Genomic DNA, 21,118 nt, shown 5'->3' with positions numbered 1-21,118 from the left:
ACACCCTCAACTGCTCTAAAATCAACGTGCACACTTGTGGACCGGAAGGTTTGGCTGTGAATATTGTTTTATCGCCTAAGATGAACTTTTCTGTTGTTGTTTTGTACAGTCCTTCATCATTTAATGTGTCATTTTATTTTTTTTAAAGTGCCATTTTATCAAAATTTAGATGAATTTCTTAAACAGTTAAACTGGAAAAGTGAAAATATTATTTTTGGTGATTTTAACATTAATTGGAGAAAGTAAATTGAAATGAAAAACAACTGCATCCAAATATACATTACATCAAATGATCAAAACTCCCACAAGAATATCAAAAAAGAAGCACACTCGTTGATTTAATCTTCACTAATAAACCTGAGTGTGTAACAAAAACTTATAATCTTATTACGGGATTATCGGATCACAACTGCACTGTAATTATCAGAAAATTGTCAAAAAAAAGTCTATCGAGGTTTTGTTTTCGATCAGACGTTGTTGTCCACCACACGGGGATCAGAAGGAGTGAGATAAAGCAATTTGACAGTGAAATACAGGATGTGGACTGGGATTTGACTTTACAAGCACATTCAACCTTTATTTATACTGGTTAATCCCACTGAGCCATGACCCCAATACCTGTTGTTCTTACAGAATCGCTTGTAAAGATAATTCATAAATGTACAAAGCCAATTAAAAGTAAGCAGAAAAAGCCTTCACTGCCATGGATTAATAGTGAGTTACATCAGCTGATGACAAAGAGGGACTTGGCATTGAAAAAAATCTCTGAGAACTAATCTGAACACAGACATTCTCATGTTTAAAGGTCTTAGAAATAAAGTGGTTAGTTGTCTAAGAAAAGCAAAAGCAGCATATTTGACTGAACTGATTCTCGATTCAGGAGGCCGGAGCTCCTCTCATTGGTCACATTTCAACAAACTTACGAAAAAAGATATAACTCAGAAAAAAGGTGAACTCAGCTGAACATTAAGGGACACACAATATTGGACTCGACAATAACGGCAAATGCTTTTAATTATTATTTTATTAAATCAGTAGACGAAGTGGCAGTACCCAAAAAAGTTCAGTCTGGTCCTCTGGACATTCAAAAAAATCAAAACAAAGCAAAAAAATGTAGAAATGTTTCGTCTCTCATCCGAGAGACTTCCTCAGTGTGAGGTGCTGAATTGGCAATAAATTTTAATCCCATAGATCCAACAGAGAGTTCAGTTATTGATACATCTGTTGCTTTTCCTTTTAACAAGATCAGTCTTTGTAAAACTCAGCATACCATACCATTTTATTTATAGAGCACTTAAAACAGCAACAAGGCCAACCAAAGTGCTGTACAGACAGAACAACAGGTAACACACAAAGCAAAATACAAAATGAGGTAAATCAGAATATAGACATAAAAACGATGCAGATAATGACGACTAACCAGTGTGGAGCATACAGGATCAAAACACAGATCATCTGGTGTTGAAAGCTACTGAATAGTAGTGGTTTTTTAAACAGGACTTGAAAACCGAGAGGGAGGGGCCTGTCTGACAAGCAGAGGTAACTCATTCCAAAGTCTTGGTCCTGCTACAGAGAAGGCCCTGTCACCTCTGCGCTTAAGACGAGTTCCTGGAACTGTGAGGAGCAACTGGTCCGCTGACCTCAGGGAACGTGGAGGGACATACGGTATATAAAAAAAAAAGCTAAAGATGTTTTTGGGAAAGATACAGAGTTTATAAAGAAACATACCGTTTTGCCAAACCCTATAACCCACTTCATAAATGTATCTTTTACAAAAGGACAATTTCCTGATTCCTTCAAAACAGGACTTGCGACTCCAGTTGTGAAATCTGGTGACTCTGAGCAAGTCAGTAACTATAGACCAATAAGTCTTTTACCAGCAATATCCAAAGTGATGGAAAAGCAGTAGCAGAGCAGCGGATTAGTTATTTAGAAAAAAAAACAGCTTAATTGTCCAGTCTAGTTTGGGTTTCGTTTTGGTTATTCAACAGAACTGGCTACCTCCGACCTTACAGACAATATTAAAAGATCTCTAGATGATGGTAAGGTAGTTGGAGCCGTGTTCCTGGACTTGAGAAAAGCCTTCGATACAGTGAATCATGACATGCTCCTCCATAAACTTAGTAAATATAACTTCTCCCAGTTAGCTACCAGTTGGTTTAGCTCATATCTAAAAAAATAGAAAATAGTGTGTCAAAATTAATGGAATGAACTCTGGCCTTTGAAAATGTATAATGGGAGTTCCACAGGGTTCCATCTTAGGTCCGTTGCTTTTCTGATTATACATTAACGACTTACCGGACAGTTGCAAATACGTCAAATGTCAGATGTATGCAGATGACGCCATCATATATGTATCTGCAAAGACTCCACAACAGGCAGCAGAGTTACTGAACAGGGAGATGGAGGGAGTGTCTCTGATGGGTATTTTTGTACCTAACTGAGAAAACTAGAGCAGAGCACCCATTTTTCAGTCACTTTGGCTCCCAGTTTATTTCCAGATGGATTTATTTTGTGTTAGTTAGTGTTTTTCCACTGTCTTCATGCTCTTGCCCCACAGTACCAGTAGTTCAAAAATACAAATTTATAATGTGTTCTTTTTTTTACAGGTTTTATGCATTTTTAAAAAAATCTGTAAATACAAATTTAAGAGAGGACAAGCTTCAGTAAGTTAGCTAGAGACCATGCTTTTCTCAATAAACAACATGAACAGTAAGTAAAAGAATAAAACAAGTAGATGCATATCACAAGGTGGTTCCTTTACTACTCTATTATTTTGGTGTAATATAACCCATAAATTCAGTTCAGGGTGTTGGTTTTGGTATGTCACTCCAGGATATCCATGTTCCCACACAACCCCACAGTCACGCGCGTGCCACTGAGCTGTTTTTGCGCATGACAGCTTGATTGACTTCCTGTTTTTAAATTCTTTCAACCTTTATTTCTACAAATATTTTCTTAAAACACGCATTTTCCTCTTCGGTTTTTAACTCCGTTTTACATGTTGGCTTTTACTGACTTGTTCTTTGTTGTTTTCATGATTTTAACAGTTCTTTTTATTATTATTATTGTTTTTATTTATTTATTTTTTATGTTTGCTCTTATGGATTTTGAATTGTTGTATTTCACGTTGTTCTTTTATTTTTTTGTGCAGCCAGCGGTGTTTTTGTTGTTGTTTTTAAGGGCTTTATAAATAAAGTTGAATACGTGTGTTCGTTGTTTTTGTTTACAGTGGCCATCCTCGCGCATGCGCGTTGGACGTAAGATAAAACACTTCCGGTCGGCGTTTTCTCAACGTAAGTTCGATAACTCGACCCCATTTGTTTCATTGTAAAATGGTGCTTGTTTTATTTTAGACACAACAAGTTACTTTATACGTTATCGCTTGAACCCAAGGACTTGCAACGGTATGTAAATAAGCTTGTGTGTAACAACTACTGGCAGATTTGACCCCATTAGGAGTTTTTCTGCCATCTTGTGGCCGCACTCGTCTCAGTAACGTGCTGGATGCAACAGTAGCTGAAACAGCTAGCATATGTAGCTCAGGAGGTCCGTCCGCTCACCAGTGGCCCGGCCATCGTACAAACATGCGTCTGCTTACTGGCTGACACTCCTGCGTAGTTTCCTCTTTACCGTCAAGACTCCGTGCGGAGACTCCTGATCTGACAAAGCGCAGCATCTCTTGGTGAGGCTTCATGCTGAGTGCAGGTTCGGCTAATACTGTCCACCAACTTACCTGGTTACTAGTTAATCATTCTGGGCTCATATGCAAATTAACCTCAGATCATGGATGGAGCGGGCTGTGAGGGACTGAGAGTTAAAGCAGGGTGGTAGCTGCTCTTCCTTCGACTCGTCTTTTCAGGAACGCTCATTTTGACTCGTTAGCTTGTAGCCCGGGTTAGCATGTAGCGTTAGCTGGCTAACTTCCGGAGCAGGTAAACTCGGGCAGCGATTCTTCAGGGCGATTAGATTTTAATCGATGGAAGATTTGTCTTTTTATGACAGTCTTTTATTGTAATCTAAATTACCAGTGGACTTGTATAAAAGTGTGCGTGAAAAACGAGCGCCTCTGTTGTTTAGCTGCACATGCACGCTGGCATGTTCCGGTTTGTTGTTGAAAAATCAAGAATATTTCATGTCGTTATCTGATGATTGCTGCCCATGTTGACAGAAATGACTGAATGCCATTAGATGGTGTGCATTATTTGTTCGGTCTGCAGTCATCTTAGTGAGCGGCCGCCACTTCGCACAGCTCAACAAGTTTTACATTTTAGAGCTGAAAACTCAATCCAGGTAGAAAAATCTGTCGGGTCCAAGAATCCGGCCAGATGATCTGACTTAACCTTGTTACATAGAGCCGGACACTTTCAAAAACTAGTGAACTGCAAGAAACTGTTGGCGTTGTCCTGGTACTTTGAAGGGTTAGGACAAATTAAAATATCTGTATCCTGTTCATTTAAACAAATCCAAAATTAGGTTTAAGCTTTTGCCATTTCTGGGAAAAATAAAAACTACTTGCATCCAAATTTGAGGTACAATGTGCATAGTAGTAAAAAACACACACAAAAAACTAGGTTATTTTCTATTTATGTCTCACTGCGTTTCCTCAGAGACTTTCTGTATTCCAGCTTTATATGGTGCAGAGTATTGTTAAAGTAGGTCTTCTAATTAGCACTGTTTCAGAATAACTTGCATATTTTGCACAATGCTTTTTGGATGCACAAAAACTTTGACTTTTATTCCAATTTGCTTCAAGCATGCTGAAACTTGTGCTCTTTTGTTAGGGTGTTAATGAGAACAAGTATTTGCCAGTAAGTTGAATGAACAAAGCGGCTGAAAGACGGAGAAACTACGAGAATAATAATGAAAATTATCGTTGTGTTTTCAAGACTATTTTAGAGCCCATGTGACAGTCACATTCAGCCGGTGCTATGCTTGGTTCAGACTGCTTAGCTCACTTCTGTGGCAGACCTTGTTAACAGATGTTCACAGCAGTCTTTTCTTCTGCTGTATTTATGGCTGGTGCTGGTGCTGGATGTGTCTGACAGAACCAACATGACTGGAGCTCACTCTGGTGAGTTTTCAGCAGTTGTCAGTGAAACATGTCTCTGTCCTTAGGTGATGGATCCCGAACGACAGAAACGAAGAGAGGAGATCCAGAAGGCCACGAGCTTTATCCAGTAAGTGAACAGAAAGATCTAAATGACACTTCAGTTGCATGAACTTTTTTATAACTTTTTCTGTTCACCAGGTCGTCGTTACCTTTCCCAGAGCCGGACAGTTATGAGGTAAGCATTTAGCATTTGTCTCACTTTTTTCCACTTAAAAAATGTATTGTGCACAATTTACATCCACCTTGCGTCAAGAGCAACAACCCAGTTTGTTCCACTAAAACTATCTTCTCAATAGATGTTGAATTTCCCTCTGGGATTAATAAAGTATTATTGAATTGAATAACAGGCGGCACACAGCCTGTAGACACTCACGTGTCTGGCACCGCCTACTTTGAATGATGGTTCTTTTCCTTTGGAGTCAATCGACGCGCCAGCATCATCTACAGTGCTTTGTGAAAGTATTTGGCCCCTTGAACTTTTCAACCTTTTGCCACATTTCAGGCTTCAAACATAAAAATATAAAATTTAAATTTTTTGTGAAGAATCAACAACAAGTGAGACACAGTCGTGAAGTGGAATGAAATTTATTGGATGTGTCAAACTTTTTTAACAAATAAAAAACTGAAAAGTGGGGCGTGCAATATTATTGGGCCCCCTTTGCGTTAATACTTTGTAGCTCCGCCTCTTGCTGCAGTTCCAGCTGCAGTTCCAGCTGCAAGTCTCTTGGGGTTTGTCTCCATCAGGTTTGAACATGGAGACACTGAAGTTCTGCCCATTCTTCCTGCAGAACAGCTCGAGCTCAGTGAGGTTGGATGGAGAGCGTTTGTGAACAGCAGTCTTCAGCTCTTTCCACAGATTCTGGATTGGATTCAGGTCTGGACTTTGACTTGGCCATTCCAACACCTGGATACGTTTATTTGTGAACCATTCCATTGTAGATGTGTCTTTATGTTTTGGATCATTGTCTTGTTGGAAGATAAATCTCCGTCCCAGTCTCAGGTCTCTTGCAGACTCAAACTGGTTTTCTTCCAGAATGGTCCTGTATTTGGCTCCATCCATCTTCCATCAATTCTGACCATCTTCCCTGTCCCTGCTGACGAAAAGCAAGCCCAAACCATGATGCTGCCACCACCATGTTTGACAGTGGGGATGGTGTGTTCAGGGTGATGAGCTGTGTTGCTTTTACTCCAAACATATCGTTTTGCATTGTGGCCAAACAGTTGGATTTTGGTTTCATGTGACCAGAGCACCTTCTTCCACATGTTTGGTGTCTCCCAGGTGACAAACTTTAAACAACACTTTTTATGGATATCTTTGAGAAATGGCTTTCTTCTTGCCACTCTTCCATAAAGGCCAGATTTGTGCAGTGTACGACTGATTGTTGTCCTATGGACAGACTCTCCCACCTCAGCTGTAGATCTCTGCAGTTCATCCAGAGTGATCATGGGCCTCTTGGCTGCATCTCTGATCAGACTTCTCCTTGTTCCAGATGAAAGTTTAGAGGGACGGCCGGGTCTTGGTAGATTTGCAGTGGTCTCATACTCCTTCCATTTCAATGTGATTGCTTGCACAGTGCTCCTTGGGATGTTTAAAGCTTGGGAAATCTTTTTGTATCCAAATCCGGCTTTAAACTTCTCCACAACAGTATCTCGGAGCTGCCTGGTGTGTTCCTTGGTCTTCATGATGCTCTCTGAGCTTTGAACAGAACCCTGAGACTATCACAGAGCAGGTGCATTTATACAGAGACTTGATTACACACAGGTGGATTCTATTGATCATCATCAGTCATTTGGGACAACACTGGATCATTCATAGATCCTCACTGAACTTCTGGACTGAGTTTGCTGCTCTGAAAGTAAAGGGGCCCAATAATATTGCACGCCCCACTTTTCAGTTTTTTATTTGTTAAAAAAGTTTGACACATCCAATAAATTTCATTCCACTTCACGATTGTGTCCCACTTGTTGTTGATTCTTCACAAAAAAATTAAAATTTTATATTGTTATGTTTGAAGCCTGAAATGTGGCAAAAGGTTGAAAAGTTCAAGGGGGATGAATACTTTCACAAGACACTGTAAGTGATTTCAGTCGCTCTAGAGGGGAAGACTAAGCCTCTTAGAGACTCCGTTTTAATTTGTCAAAAGTACAGACTTCAAACTACACAAGTTTTCAAATCGTGTTGATAGTCCAAGTAAAACCAGAGTTTAATCCACGCCACGTCTTTTGTGAAAACCATCGTCATATCTAAAACGTGAGCGAGAGGCTGCAGCAAAGACGGGCAGTTTCAGGGACAAAACCCACTCATCACCCGCCACTTTCACTTCTCACCCCCACCGAACCAGTAAACAACCATCTCCCTCCTTTCTGTTGGAGGCTCAAAGTTATTTGTCAAGCACCAAAAAAAATTATAGGAAGAAGAAAAAGACACAAAAGTTGAATGGAGTTTGTTGCGATAAAGTCACAGCGAGAGCGGGAGTGAGTCATGAGGTTTGAGAGATTTGTGATATTTAGCGTGTTTGGGTTTTGTAGTTCAGATGTAGTTTAGTGTGTTTGGTGTGTAGTTTTATCAGTTTGTGTGTTTGAATCAAAGCAATGAGACTGTTTTTGAACGCGAGGAGGAGCTGCAGACCCAGAGGACTGAACCACAGTCAGAACCTCTCGGACAGAGGAGAGGATCATGATTTGTTTTAGAAGAGTAGACCGAGCCTCACTAGTAGGTCTGACTCTGCAGAATCCCTCTGACTGGACCAACAGAACCAGGCATCACTTCTGAACTCTGGAGAACAGAGGAGGATGTGGACCAGAGGGCACTAATGGAGGAAATTATACTTTTTTAAAATTTACCGTAAAATAAATATTTTGTCAATTAGAAAAACTTGTGAAGAGTTTTTAAACAAAAAAAACAAACCGTTAAAAAAGAGTAATTTAAATAGATATTTCAGGCTGAGACAGCTTTAAAAAGACTCTAGGTTTTTGTGGGAAAATATTTACAAACAGTATTTTGAATCAGTTAGAAAAGGTGGTTGATTTCCTCCTGGGGAACATGAATAGTATAAAGTTAAAGGATTAAAACCACCCATCCATCCATTTTCTTTACCCGTTTATTCCATTTTGGGTCACGGGGGTCGCTGGTGCCCATGTCCATCAATCACTGTGCGAGGGGCGGGGTACACCCTGGACAGGTCGCAAGTCCATCACAGGGCCACATAGAGACAAACGAGACAAACAACCATTCACTCTCTCACTCTCACCTAGGGACAATTTAGAGTCACCAGTCAGTCTAACATGCATGTTTTTGGTCTGTGGGAGGAAACTGGAGTACCCGGAGAAAACCCACGCATGCACGGAGAGAACATGCAAACTCCACCCAGAAAGGCCCCTGTACCGGGGTTTGAACCAGGAACCTGCTCGCTGAGAGTCAGCAGCTCTACCAGTTGCGCCACCGCACCACCGGCCCGCCTCGCCCGCCCCGTCGGGGAGGTGGAGCAAGAGCGCGCGCGGTAGGACCCGAAAGATGGTGAACTATGCCTGGGCAGGGCGAAGCCAGAGGAAACTCTAGTGGAGGCCCGCAGCGGTCCTGACGTGCAAATCGGTCGTCCGACCTGGGTATAGGGGCGAAAGACTAATCGAACCATCTAGTAGCTGGTTCCCTCTGAAGTTCCCCCAGGATAGCTGGCGCTCGGAGCCTCGCAGTTTTATCCGGTAAAGCGAATGACTAGAGGTCTTGGGACCGAAACGGTCTCAACCTATTCTCAAACTTTAAATGGGTAAGAAGCCCGGCTCGCTGGCTTGGAGCCGGGCGTGGAATGCGAGCCGCCAGGTGGGCCACTTTTGGTAAGCAGAACTGGCGCTGCGGGATGATTCAAATGCACAAAATATGATGCTTTTGATGTGGATCAGATTTCATGATATTGTCTGTAGTTAGAGAAAACAGTGTGATGTTTCTGAGCTGCATTCATTCATCTGGGACTGCTGCAATAAGAAAAAAGATAAATTCATTGTGAAATAATTCTTTATTAGATTCTTGAACATGTACGTTATCTGGCTCTACAAATTGATTGACAGCTGCTGCTGATTAGGACTTCATAACTCTTTTCATGCACAGTTCTGCAGGTTCATTTTAAACAGTCTGTGTTCACCAACATGTTCAACGCACACAACATGTCTGTGTTGATGTTGAGAAATGACTCCAGCCTCCCACTCACAAGTTGTCGAGACCGTTGCTAAAACATTGTAACTCACTAGACGTCAGACTGGTCTTCCTTTCTTTAACTTTGCTTTGTGTCCATCTCGTGTAACTCACTCACTGTTTGCTTATGTCAACCTTTCTCACTTGACGTTCAACCCCATTATTTATTTTGTTTCTGCACTTGTTTTCATGTTCTTTCAGGCATTTCTGACGCAGTTAGTGTGCAACTTGCTGGACGAGGGTAATTCTTGTTTCCGGGATGGAGACTGGCGTCAGGGAGCTCAGCAGTACGGAGAGGCAATCAGTGTAGCTCGCTATGCACAGGCCGAGGCCGTCATCATTCCCTACGAGCTGCTGGAGAGCCTGTACGTGAACAGGGCTGCAGCCTTCTACCAGATGGTAAGAGACGTGGATTTAGTTGACAAACATGTTTCTGTTGATCAAAGATTGTAGAGGTTGGGCGTCTGGTTTTAGCAATCTGAGTCATTACAGTCGAACAAGGTCAAGTCAGCTCCTCTGGACGGATTCTTCTTTGTAATGTTTCATCTTTTATCCAAAAGTCTTCTTCAGTGTGAGGAGCTGCAACAAACTCAGTCTTATAAATAGCATCTTCTCATGGTGGATCAACCAGTTTGTTGATGACATCCAGAACCAGCTGTTCACACGATAAAGGAGCATCATCCTAACGATGGATCGTTAGTGCCCTGATGGCCACTTGCTGTTCAGAGGGCTGAGTGATACTAGCAATGACAACATGTAAGAGGGGGACAGTTGGACACGGAGACCCCCGGTATGCAAAATCTGCAATGTGGTTCAGTTGTGTGCACAAAACTCAACCTGTCTGGAAACTGTAATCTGACTTAAAAATAGATACTGCAGTTATTTTTTGTTGAGTTTTACAAGAACGACTTCCTGTCTAAGATTAGCTGTTGATTTCCAGTGACACATTCAGTAACATTGGGACGTTTTTCCTAGAGAAAATGTTTTTACTCTAAACATTGTGAGCAGACAGGTATGAAACATATATATTTGATATCCTGAGGCTCATAATCCAGATAGTTACATCTAACAAGGTTGAGTCAGGTCGACGAAACACGAAACGTTTCACAAAGAAGGATCCATCCAAACACTAAAGCTGACTAACCGTCTACCCAGAGAAATGTAGCATGCTCTCCTCGTGCTGGCATGGGTTTTTCCTCCCACAGACCAAAAACAGTTAATTGATGACTGAATTGTCCCCAGATGTGACAGAGTGAATGGTTGTGTGTGATTTGTCTCTGTGGTTGTTTGGCGGACTGAGACCTGTTCCGGGTGTACCCACCTCTCACACAGTCACAGCTCTCAGTCCGTTCAGACGTCACTTGGAGGGGGTGCAGAAACTCCAGCTCACTCGTTTACACGTCACTTTAGCAGACAGAACTGACTTCTGTTCATTTAACAATCGTTTATGAGACCTTGTTTAAACTGACACCAATATTTCTGCACAAACATCAACGTTAACAAAGGAGGTAAAGTGACGCACTGAACTAACTTCAAAGTTGCCCCTTGAGGTCCTGGAGGAGGTCCTGGAGGAGTGCTGCAGGGCAGCGGTGCTGCCTTCACAGTTTGTCGTCTTCCCTCTTTAAGATCTCTTGATTCTCTTTCCTTCTAGTCCTCTCTCTTTTCCTCATGTTCTTTTCTGTTAAGACAGTGCAGTCTTGGCAAACGATAAAGATGATACTGCTCCAGATGTTCCGCTTGTGCTTTGCAGTAATAAAACAATATATATTATATTCACGTGGTTCCTTATGAGCTCTGTAAATGACCCCTCACGCAGGTTTGGTGCCTCTTGTGCGCAGCTCTGACAGAGGGCAGCATGTCAAACACATTTCTCCACCTCTACTTTATTTAGGGGCGTTTGTGACGCATTCCATCGACGGGAGCTCCGTTTTTTACATTTAAACACTCACCCTGGTCTGTACATTTCTTCAGGCTTTGCTTTGTGAGTTTCCCTGGTGGAGAAATGGGAACATCTAAATATTACCAGGCCTGATTTGTAATGTTCACAGTGTACCTATATTCTGGTTTGTCACTGCAGTTTCTGTCGAGAGCAACTGCTTTAAATTTGTTACAACTGCAGATAGTCGTGCTAAATGTTTAGTCCAAGCCACTGTTTGAAATTGCAGGCACCCCTTTTTGTTCACAGTGGGTTTGTGTGTTCATTATGTTCCCTCAGAGAGAGTATGAGCGGGGTGTTCAGGACTGTGAGAGTGCACTGTGCGTATCGGAGGGCAGCCGCAGGGCTTTGTACAGAAAAGCTCTCTGCCTTAGGGAGCTGGGACGACTCAGGGAGGGGTACGAGAGCGGAACAAAATGTCTCCTCGCTGCGCCACATGTAAGTTTTCACCATTTAAACAAATCCTCCCTCAGATTTTATAGTCATGTAAGTTCTTGAGTTAACAGTCGTATAAAATGGGCATAAACTGGAGTTAATTTATGTTGATGAGTAGTTACTGATCCATGTATAAATTTATCTGAGAGGGTGTCATGCTTGTCTCAGTGGTGGTTTGTGTTTGTAATTGGTCTTGCAGGATCAGCAGGTTATTGACCTAGCACAGGATCTGGCCAACAAACTGGGCCTGAAGGGTCGTAAAGCTTATGTCAGTCTGCAGACGGAGTCTGCGTCCACAGAAGGAGAGGGTCACGGGGAGACATCCCCACCCCCTGGAGAAGTAAATGCTGACACCCTTTTAGTGTCTCGTTGAGGAGTTAAACAATATAATGTGTGAACTGAAAGCTGTTGTTTTCTTTAGATGTCTTCCAATGGTTTGGAGTCTCTGGGGGACATGGGGTCAGGTATGTCCACTCTGTACCATGAAATGCTCTGTTCGCGTCCGTATTCCAACATTTTCGTTCTTATCTTTCATTCTGCTGCTTCAGGTGACCTGTCCAACGCGCAGTGCATCCCTGCTCCTCTGGCCACGCCCATCCCAGTCAGTGACGACCCAACAACCACTGTTGTGACCTCGTGCACTGAGCTGTCGGAGAGCCCCAGCAGCCAGGCTCTGCCCCCTATGCCGTACTCCGTCCCCGTGTCGGAGCACATGGAGGACTGCAGCAGTGTCATGAAGGACGAGCTGGACAGCATTTTGGAATGTATGCCAAAGAAAGTCAGTGAGGTAAGTAAGTTAAAGAGAAAACAGGATTTCTGTGTTTGGATTCATTATGGTTAAATGTGTGCTGTCCTCTCCAGAGTCCAGTTCAGGGAGCTATCCCCACCAACCTTCCCAATACTGCTGTAGGTCTCCGGCCTCCTTACTCGCCTAGACTTCCAGCCCCATCTTCTCAGCTTCCACCAGCCTTCTTCGGCTCCTCCATCAGTGAAATGCACCCTTTAGAGCCTTACACATCCCGGTGTGATCAGGGCTCCACCCAGGCGCAGGACGCACTGGGACGGTTTTCTTCAGAGACTCCAAGTGGAGAGGGAATGGGAGCTGCTCCTGGAGGGCTCGACTCTCTGTCCGAGTACACTCTCCCAGGTTAGTTATCTCTTATTTTCTTTATTGTGTCTGTAGGTTGTCATAACACATTGGATGATCTTAAATAGACAATGTTTTATTTTTTAGTTGGGGTTTATAAAAATTGATGCTAATAAATTCAATAATAAATTCAGCATGTCACATCATCTCATTAATTGAAAACACCTGACTAATTTCACCTTCAAATTAACTGATAGTCCTAGGGGTTCACAAACTTTTACCACTCACAAATATGTAACGTTGGATCATTTTCCTCAATAAATAAATGACCAGGTACGGTAGTCCCTCGCTACTTCGCGGTTTGGCTTTCGCAGACTCGCTCTATCGCGGTTTGTAGCCGTACAGTGCTGTACATAATTTTGTTTTTTTAAAAGCCACCATTTTGTAGTTTTCTTTCATTACGCCTACACTGTTTTGCCAGTCTAAAGAACTACGTTACCCAAAAGTCATCAGTGCACCTCCCTGAAGTCAACACTGCTTCCAGCTGCTGCTTTCTGCAAATGGAGGGAAAGTTTTGCAGCAAAGTCAGAAGTTCTGTCAGGATAAACTCACAGAACTGGCAGGTGTTGGTCAATAAAAATACCTTCTCCTTTTGGATCCTGTAGAACTTTATTCCACCATGCTCATCACAGCTCAACAACACTGACACCACAGAAGAAGAGTGTAAACCACATTCCCATGTGCTACTGGCATGACAGTGCCCCCTAGTGGATTGGCATGCAAACTAAACAAAACAAAGGAGTAACAAATCTCCCACTTTTCTTTAAACAAAAACAAATAATAATAATATTAAAAAAAAACAATGCTTGTATAAGACTCATGGTAAAGCACAGCCACTAAGGATTTTGTTAGAACAGTTTCAACATGAAAGAGTGTGAAACAACTGGTGAATTAATTTATTGAACAGTCCAACGTCCTTCATAAAGAGCCGTAAGTAGTGAGGTTGTAGATGCTCCTTTTTGTTAAACAGTCTGCGAGTTGGTCTTTTGTTTGAGACCACAACACTTGATGAACTTTCATAGTTTGAATCAGTTCTTTAATCGAACTGATTTCCAAGCGTAGCCTTTTCTCTGCAACAAACTTAGTTGACTGAAGTACAAGAGAGAAATTATCAGAGACACAGACTATGGGTGGAGGACAAGCAGTACTACCAGCATTGAGTTCAGAAAACAGTGTGGAAAGAAAAACGGCATTATCAATCCCTTCAGACATAGCTAGTGTTTCACCTGCAAGTGTGCTTCTAACAACTCTCTTAATTCTCTTTGACTGCCATGAAATGGGAGAGAACCACCCATTGTCACCCATTAAAACAATGAGGTGCCCACCCTGAGTGCCCCCATCTGAAAGATTTCCAAAAGATGCATCTGTGAGTGTAACCATCTTTAAGTTACTGTTTTCTTCCTGGTGTTGAAAACTCAGTTCAACTGACTTGGTCTTGAGTTTACACACAACTCTGTTAGCTTCACTGATGGTCTGTACTGTAGCCTGTTTGAGACTAGATGCTAAATTACTAGCATCAAACATGACATCAGGCCTGCTCTGTCTCGCCACCCACAGAAGTTGGCCTATCTTCGATCTGAGCTGCTCTCTCCTTTTCAGTGAGGGGCGAAGCTGACTCTGCTGCTCGTGAGGGCGAGAGGTGTAGGGGCTGCAGGAGCTGAATGTACGTGTCTTGGTGCATGTGTACCTTCTTACCCTCAGCAACAAGATCCACACCCACATAGGAAAAACTATTATGCGCTTCACGACCATCCATACACACATGTTCTCAGTTTCCAAAGCATGCCTGTGCTATTGGCCTCTGGGGGAGGTTTGATGAAAATGTCTCTGGTAGGGCTGCAACAACGAATCGATAAAAATCCATGATTAAAAGTGTTGGCAACAAATTTCGTTATCGATTCGTTGTGTCGCGCGATTATGCGTCTTTCACGGCGCTGCGGAGCCGTTTCGTTTTGTTCACGGGCAGTTCATTGTCAATGCTGACTGACTGAATAAAGTTTGAAAAAAAACCTCTGCAGCGCGAGTTGAACAGAGCGAGGGGGGAGGAGAGCAGAGGCTGTTTTCAAAGGAAATTAAGTCAATTTTACAAATGACCGACGCAGCGAAAACTGTTTGACCCAAGTCCTCCAAAGAGTGGGAGAACTTCACAAAGATAAAAACTGAGAAGCATGCAGCTTTGAAAATCACCGACACGACACAGGAGAACCACGGAGATGAATCGATTATTGAAATAATCGTTAGTTGCAGCCGTAGTCTCTGGACAGTCCCATTCCTTGTAAGAAGGCAGATTTAATGTCCATTGAGCCATTGTTTGACATATAACTGCTACCAGGAGTCTCAGTGACTCTGAAGCACAGGTTGGTGAGTCCTTTTGTAGATCAGAAACTTGTAGCTCCTCAAGTCCTCGTGCAACAAGCCTTGCTTTTGGTGCTAATCCATGTTCACTCTTTCAGAGTGCACACCCAACGAGTGGAGACACACCTTTGTCCTCAATTTCTTCAAACACTTGATTCTGTTTCCAGCTTTTTATTTCATTTTCCTTTGCTTCATCAAACGACATGTCCTTAATCACAAAAACATCCTCGTGTGTATCCGTTTCATGAACATTTGCCTGGACATGAAGATCCTCCAACTGTGACAGATCAGCTGATTCACTGTTGCCAGCCACTTCTACAGCTCAAGCAGCTCCAAGTTAAACCAGTTCTTGTATTTACCAGTTGCTTTGCCGGCACGTCCCAACACTTTTGCTTTTTGTGAGACACCTTCTGTATTTCTGAACGTCACAATTTGACCTGTCTTTATGATGGTGTTCTCAGTGTGCTGTCTCTCAGCCTCTGCATTTTCAGGAGCAGGCGAAGGATCATTCTCAGAATTTACTGCGTTAGTGTCTCCTACTTCCTCTTCATTGACGTCCACTGTATGTTGTCCTTGATTGTTCTCCTCACTGCAGGTAAGCTGAGGTTCTTCATGCTCCTGAGTAACTTTCCTTAATCTGAGCTGGTGCACTCTGACACAGGTGCCTCCATGTCTAACAAAACGACTGCACCATCTTGACCAATGACCACTCCTGGTCCTATTCCTCTTTTAGGAACAAATCATCTAGTTTAGCCAACAATGTGGTCATTCCAGTGTCTTTATTTAGATCGTCTACCAGAATTTCCATCGCCGTGCCTCGCACCCTTCCAGACAGCGCCAGGGCGACAGCAAGCGCTTGCTTTTTCTTCTCCAAATCTGTAACTCTCGTCCAAATGTTGACTTCATTCTTCCAACTTTCATAAGGCTTTCCTTCTTCAAACAGTGGTGGAACTCTGTAGTTGCTAACCATCCTCTGCTACCAATGTTGGTCAATAAAAATAAAAATAACTTTTCCTTTGGATCCAATAGAACTTTATTCCACCATGCTCATCACAGCTCAACAACACTGACACCACAGAAGAAGAGTGTAAACCACATTCCCATGCGCTACAGGCATGACAGTGCCCCCTAGCGGATTGGCATGCAAACTAAACAAAGGAGTAACAGCAGGAAGGTCACAAATACTTCTGAAGCTGAACTCAACCTTAAAGTTGTATCTTCACTGCTGAGTAGCTGGGCTGCAGCTCATCTGGACTCGGTGTGACCCAGATCCTGGGAGCTGCAGGGGACGGATGGCTGCAGGCTTCAGCCAGGTTCTGGTCGTGCAGTGCTAGTCTGGACTGGGCCAGAGGTGGTGGACTAAATCCTGGAGCAGCTGCATGTGCACATCAAGCTGGATGGAGCGGTGGGCTTCATCATGCTGCACCGGGACTTTTTCATCTATCGGGTCGGACAGAACCGAGCTACTGTTGTTTTGCAGAACCATCCATCCATCCATTATCTTTACCCGCTTCTTCCATTTTGGGTCACGGGGGTCGCCGGTGCCCATGTCCAGCAATCACTGTGCGAGGGGCGGGGTACACCCTGGACAGGTCTCCAGTCCATCACAGGGACACATAGAGACAAACAACCATTCACTCTCTCACTCACACCTAGGGACAATTTAGAGTTACCAATCAGTCTAACATGCATGTTTTTGGTCTGTGGGAGGAAACCAGAGCACCCGGAGAAAACCCACGCATGCACGGAGAGAACATGCAAACTCCACCCAGAAAGGCCCCTGGACCGGGGTTTGAACCAGGGACCTGCTCGCTGAGAGGCAGCAGCTCTACCAGTTGCGCCACCGTGCTGCCCCGTTTTGCAGAACCTTTGCAAATAAAATTTAGTAGCTATATACAAGTATGTTGTTAAAATTAGTTGGTTTAAGAGTTTTGAATAGGGGTGCACCGATTGCAGTTTTCTGGCCGATCACCAATTTCTAAAAAAATCTGAGCTGCCAATTCCAATTTAGTTTTATAAGCGACTCTGTCAGGTGTTATAAAGTCACAATGCACCTTCAGTTCTCCATCTTATTTTATTGAAAAACATTCCCTTGAACAATATCCTAGAAACAATACAAACGTGTTTAACTGGCCATGAGGTCGTGCTCTGAAATATAAATGAAGTTCAGACATTTGTTGTTAAAGGGGAGTGGTGGCGCAGAGGTTAGAGAAGGTGGGCCTGTGATCGGAAGATCGCCGGTTCAAGCCCCGGTACCGACAACATAAAAAATGTGGGTGGGGTAGGTGAAGCACCCACAGCTGCCCCCACCCTCATTCATCCCACTCTGTGCCCTTGAGCAAGGCCCTTAACCCCCACCATCTGCTCCTCCGGGTGTCCTAGATGCAGCTCTCTGCTCCACACAGAGGCTGTGGTAGCTCGGTGTCTGTGGTTGCATCAGGAAGGACATCAGGCGTAAAAATAACTGCCAAGTCTTCGTGCGACTTAGTTCACTGCAGCGACCCCTGAAGAAGGGAGCAGCGAAAGAAGAAGAAAAAGACAATTGTTGTTAAAACTAAAAAAAATTGGTAAAATCTGTTTCTCATGCAAGTATCAGCTTGTTGCCCAAGATTAAACAAATCGGGGTCGATATATCGGCCGGCTGATTTATCGGTGCACCCCTAGTTTTGAACATTGCAAGAGTGTGGGAAGGGTCTCTTAAAGTCGTAATATATACTATATATAAATACTAAAATAAACTACTACCACCACTTGTGTACATCATTTTGTTCCATCTCATGTACCATGAGAAGTAATGACAGTAAAGTTTACTTGAACTTGTACTACTATCCCTACTTTGTGGTTTTTCACTTATCACCAGCGGGCGTGGTCCCAACACCCGTGATAAACGAGGGACTACTGTTTAATATTTTGTCTCATTTGTTAAACTGGGTTCTCTTTATCTTCTTTTAGGACTTGTGTGAAAATCTGAATATGTATTAGGTCATATTGATGCAGAAATCTAGTAAATTGTAAAGGTGTCCTAACGTTTCAAGCACCACTGTAGATAACTTCTGTAATTAGCTTTTGTATGTGAATGCTTTTGTACAGTACAGACAACTTGTGTAGTGACATGGCACTGTGTAATTAAACTAAATTGAATCGAATAATCATTTTAAGGAAGAACTCCGTCTAGCAAATAAAAAAAATTGTTTTAAATTAATTTATACACGCAAGTAATTTCCTGTAATACAATTTATTAAAATTTATCTGACAAACCTTCAAAAAGTAAACTAAAGAAAAGTTGTTAACCCTGTCTCTTCCTTCAAAATGATGCTGGTCTGGATGGTACTTCATTAGAGAGCGCTATACTGTGGGCCGCTGTGGCTGAGTGGTTAGAGCAGTCGTCCTCCAGTGCAAGAGTTGGGGGTTCAAATCCACCAGCAGTCACATGCTGAAGTGTCCCTGGGCAAGACACTGAACCCCTCATAGCCTCTGATGTGTGCCCCATCAGTGTTTGAATGTGATAAATCACTGATTAGTCTCTTTAGAATGATTTGTTCAATTATCTTTGTAGAGATCTAGTATAGAGCTGTATGAATGGGTAAATGAAGCACAGATTGTTGTGAAGAGCTTTGAGGATCTGGATCAGATGGAAATGAGCTGTGTAAGTACAGTCCATTTACTTTTACTCAGGCACCTCTTTACGTGATGTAGTGAACTAGGCCTCTGACCTCAACCTGTCTCTGAAGACCTTCAGGGGACAGGAACTGTTATTTCATTGATCTTAATCCAGAAATACAAATGATCTCATCAAGAGACTATTTAACTGTATCCTGAATTAATCAATTGAAAGAACACTCTTCCTTTTTACATTATCAGTACTATTTTACAATATCTTGATAATCCAAAGTGTGTTTAGTTCATACCATTTCTAAATGTTGAAGTGAACCACTCATTTAAATCAACTGTGAAACAGTATTAATGATTTTTAAACCTCATTAAACTTAGAAATCAAGTTAAATGTCTATTTACAAAGTAATTGTGCATTTTGATCTTCTGTCTGAATGAGTGGATTTGATGTCGGTCAGTAGTCAGAAAGCAAGTTATGAGAACGAAGTGCCTTGTTTTAAAACTAGCAGACAGTAAATAACTTCAACTGGCACCTGCGTTTGTCCCACTTCGTCATAACATTTCTCCGTCCGTACTAACCGTTCGTAAACATTCCTGCTGTCTCGTGACTCCTGGTGACCCTCTTGACATCACTAGAACCACCCCCTGCTGGTTGTTTCAACCAATCAGGAAGTACCACGTAACAGGAAGTGTATACCCCTTTAAAAGGAACACTTCGTGGAACTATTCAGTTCGGTCCTGGAACTCAGTCGGAGCCTTAAGTCTTAAAGCTAAGTCTTCAGAACTTGGAGCGGATGGATGGGACCATGTGCCAAGTGGTCCCTCCATTTAGCGGAGTCACGGCTCACATCGCTGTACACTCAACCAGAGCAGTAAATGCTCCACTTCTAAGGAAGCTTATTCGGTGGAACTTAGAATATGCATTTATTCTAAAGATTCCCAGCTACTTTAACCTGAGACGCTGTAAAGGGAGAGTACTAATGGACTTCTGTTCCGGAGTGGAGGTATCCCCCATCTAAGGTAACAAAGTCGCTGCACGTCCTGAAGTGTACTGGAAAGCTGAGCGGGGTGTCAGAGGAAGGGTGCAAAGTTCTGGTTTCACACATAGCTTCCATCTAAACCTCCTTTTAAATCTATGTCTCCTCTTTAACTTTTCTATTCACCAGTAATCTAGATGCCTTCAGAGGTGAATCAGCCTCAATCAGTAATGTTCTGTTGTCTTGTTAGTAAAGCGTGCCAAATTTATAAAGAAGAAACGATGAGCAAATCAATGTGTACATGTTTTGATGTTAAATTTTGATTCTGTTAAATAAATGACCACATTTATTCTGATGGGTCAAAGATAAAATGGCGTCTCATGTCACTGATTAAACACTCCACTCAGTTATCTCGGTCACATGGCAGGAATTTAACTCGAAAAAGAAATAATCTGTTGTAATTAAACAATTAATATTCTTTGTGCTTGAACTAGCTTTAAGAATAATTAATTAGTAGTGTGTCCACAGCAAAGCTGTTCAGGCTCACTACAGTGAACAGCTTTGAGAAATGACCCGTATGAAGGGAACAGCTCTCAAATGTGTGGGGTGGGGCAAACGTGAGTAGACACTAGGTGTACAAAAAATGTCACAAATATATCTTTATATTCTGTAAAAATATATATTCATATTTTTTGTTTTGCTCTAATCTGTGTACTGAGAAAGCAACTTACATACATCTTCCTAAATATTTGAAAAATATATTTGGAAAAACATCACATGTCTTTTTTTCCAGAAAATATTGAGAAAACAAGTGTTTGTCCTTGATCGGGTTTTAAATTGTAATCCCTTGTGAGAATAGTTTAGATTCCTGAGCTCAAACGTCACCCAGTTCAGTGAGACGTTCGAAGGTCCAGTATAGGTTCTGGAGAGAGGCCAGTCAGGTGAATCTGAAGACGTGTTTTCTTAAGATGTTGATCATATTTTCATGTGTCTTGTGTTGAGACAAGTGTTCCATGACCCCTGACCTTACTGTGTCAGCTGGCCCACACTACAGCTTTTACCTTTAGATCTCATCATCCAACAGCCTCTTTGATACTTTTGAATTAGGGGTTAAATGACTACATCTTTTTAAGTCGACTTTAACATGATAAAAGTCGAGTCGACTCCGACTAGTCGATGACGTCATAGGAACTCACAACGCTATATCGTATTTGCAAAAAATTAAAACAAATTAGAAAAAAGTTATTTATTATTTACCAAAAAAAAAAAGAACAGCAAAACATTGGGCATGTATTTATGCTCTGCCATTTATCATTATGCAAATAAGTCAAAACTATTATCAAGCTGCAAAAAT

General features: G+C 42.2%; 1 protein-coding gene across 1 annotated transcript in view; it reads left to right on the top strand.

The window, feature by feature from the left end:
• Positions 1-3,478: 3,478 nt before the first annotated feature.
• The window catches only part of zc3h7bb (zinc finger CCCH-type containing 7Bb), a 36,247-nt gene continuing 18,607 nt past the window's right edge, over positions 3,479-21,118 (top strand). The window contains exons 1-9 of the mRNA XM_037691559.1: positions 3,479-3,685; positions 5,119-5,180; positions 5,252-5,288; positions 9,504-9,701; positions 11,518-11,676; positions 11,873-12,013; positions 12,095-12,137; positions 12,222-12,460; positions 12,535-12,820. Coding sequence (XP_037547487.1) covers positions 5,122-5,180; positions 5,252-5,288; positions 9,504-9,701; positions 11,518-11,676; positions 11,873-12,013; positions 12,095-12,137; positions 12,222-12,460; positions 12,535-12,820 — 1,162 coding nt within the window. The 5' untranslated portion in view covers positions 3,479-3,685; positions 5,119-5,121. The remainder of the gene's footprint in view (positions 3,686-5,118; positions 5,181-5,251; positions 5,289-9,503; positions 9,702-11,517; positions 11,677-11,872; positions 12,014-12,094; positions 12,138-12,221; positions 12,461-12,534; positions 12,821-21,118) is intronic.

Source organism: Nematolebias whitei, chromosome 17 (genome assembly GCF_014905685.2).
Source record: "Nematolebias whitei isolate Nwh7 chromosome 17, NemWhi1, whole genome shotgun sequence".
Lineage (NCBI taxonomy): Eukaryota > Metazoa > Chordata > Actinopteri > Cyprinodontiformes > Rivulidae > Nematolebias > Nematolebias whitei.
The sequence above is the reverse complement of the archived record's forward strand: the minus strand, read 5'-3'. Positions and strand labels throughout refer to the sequence as shown.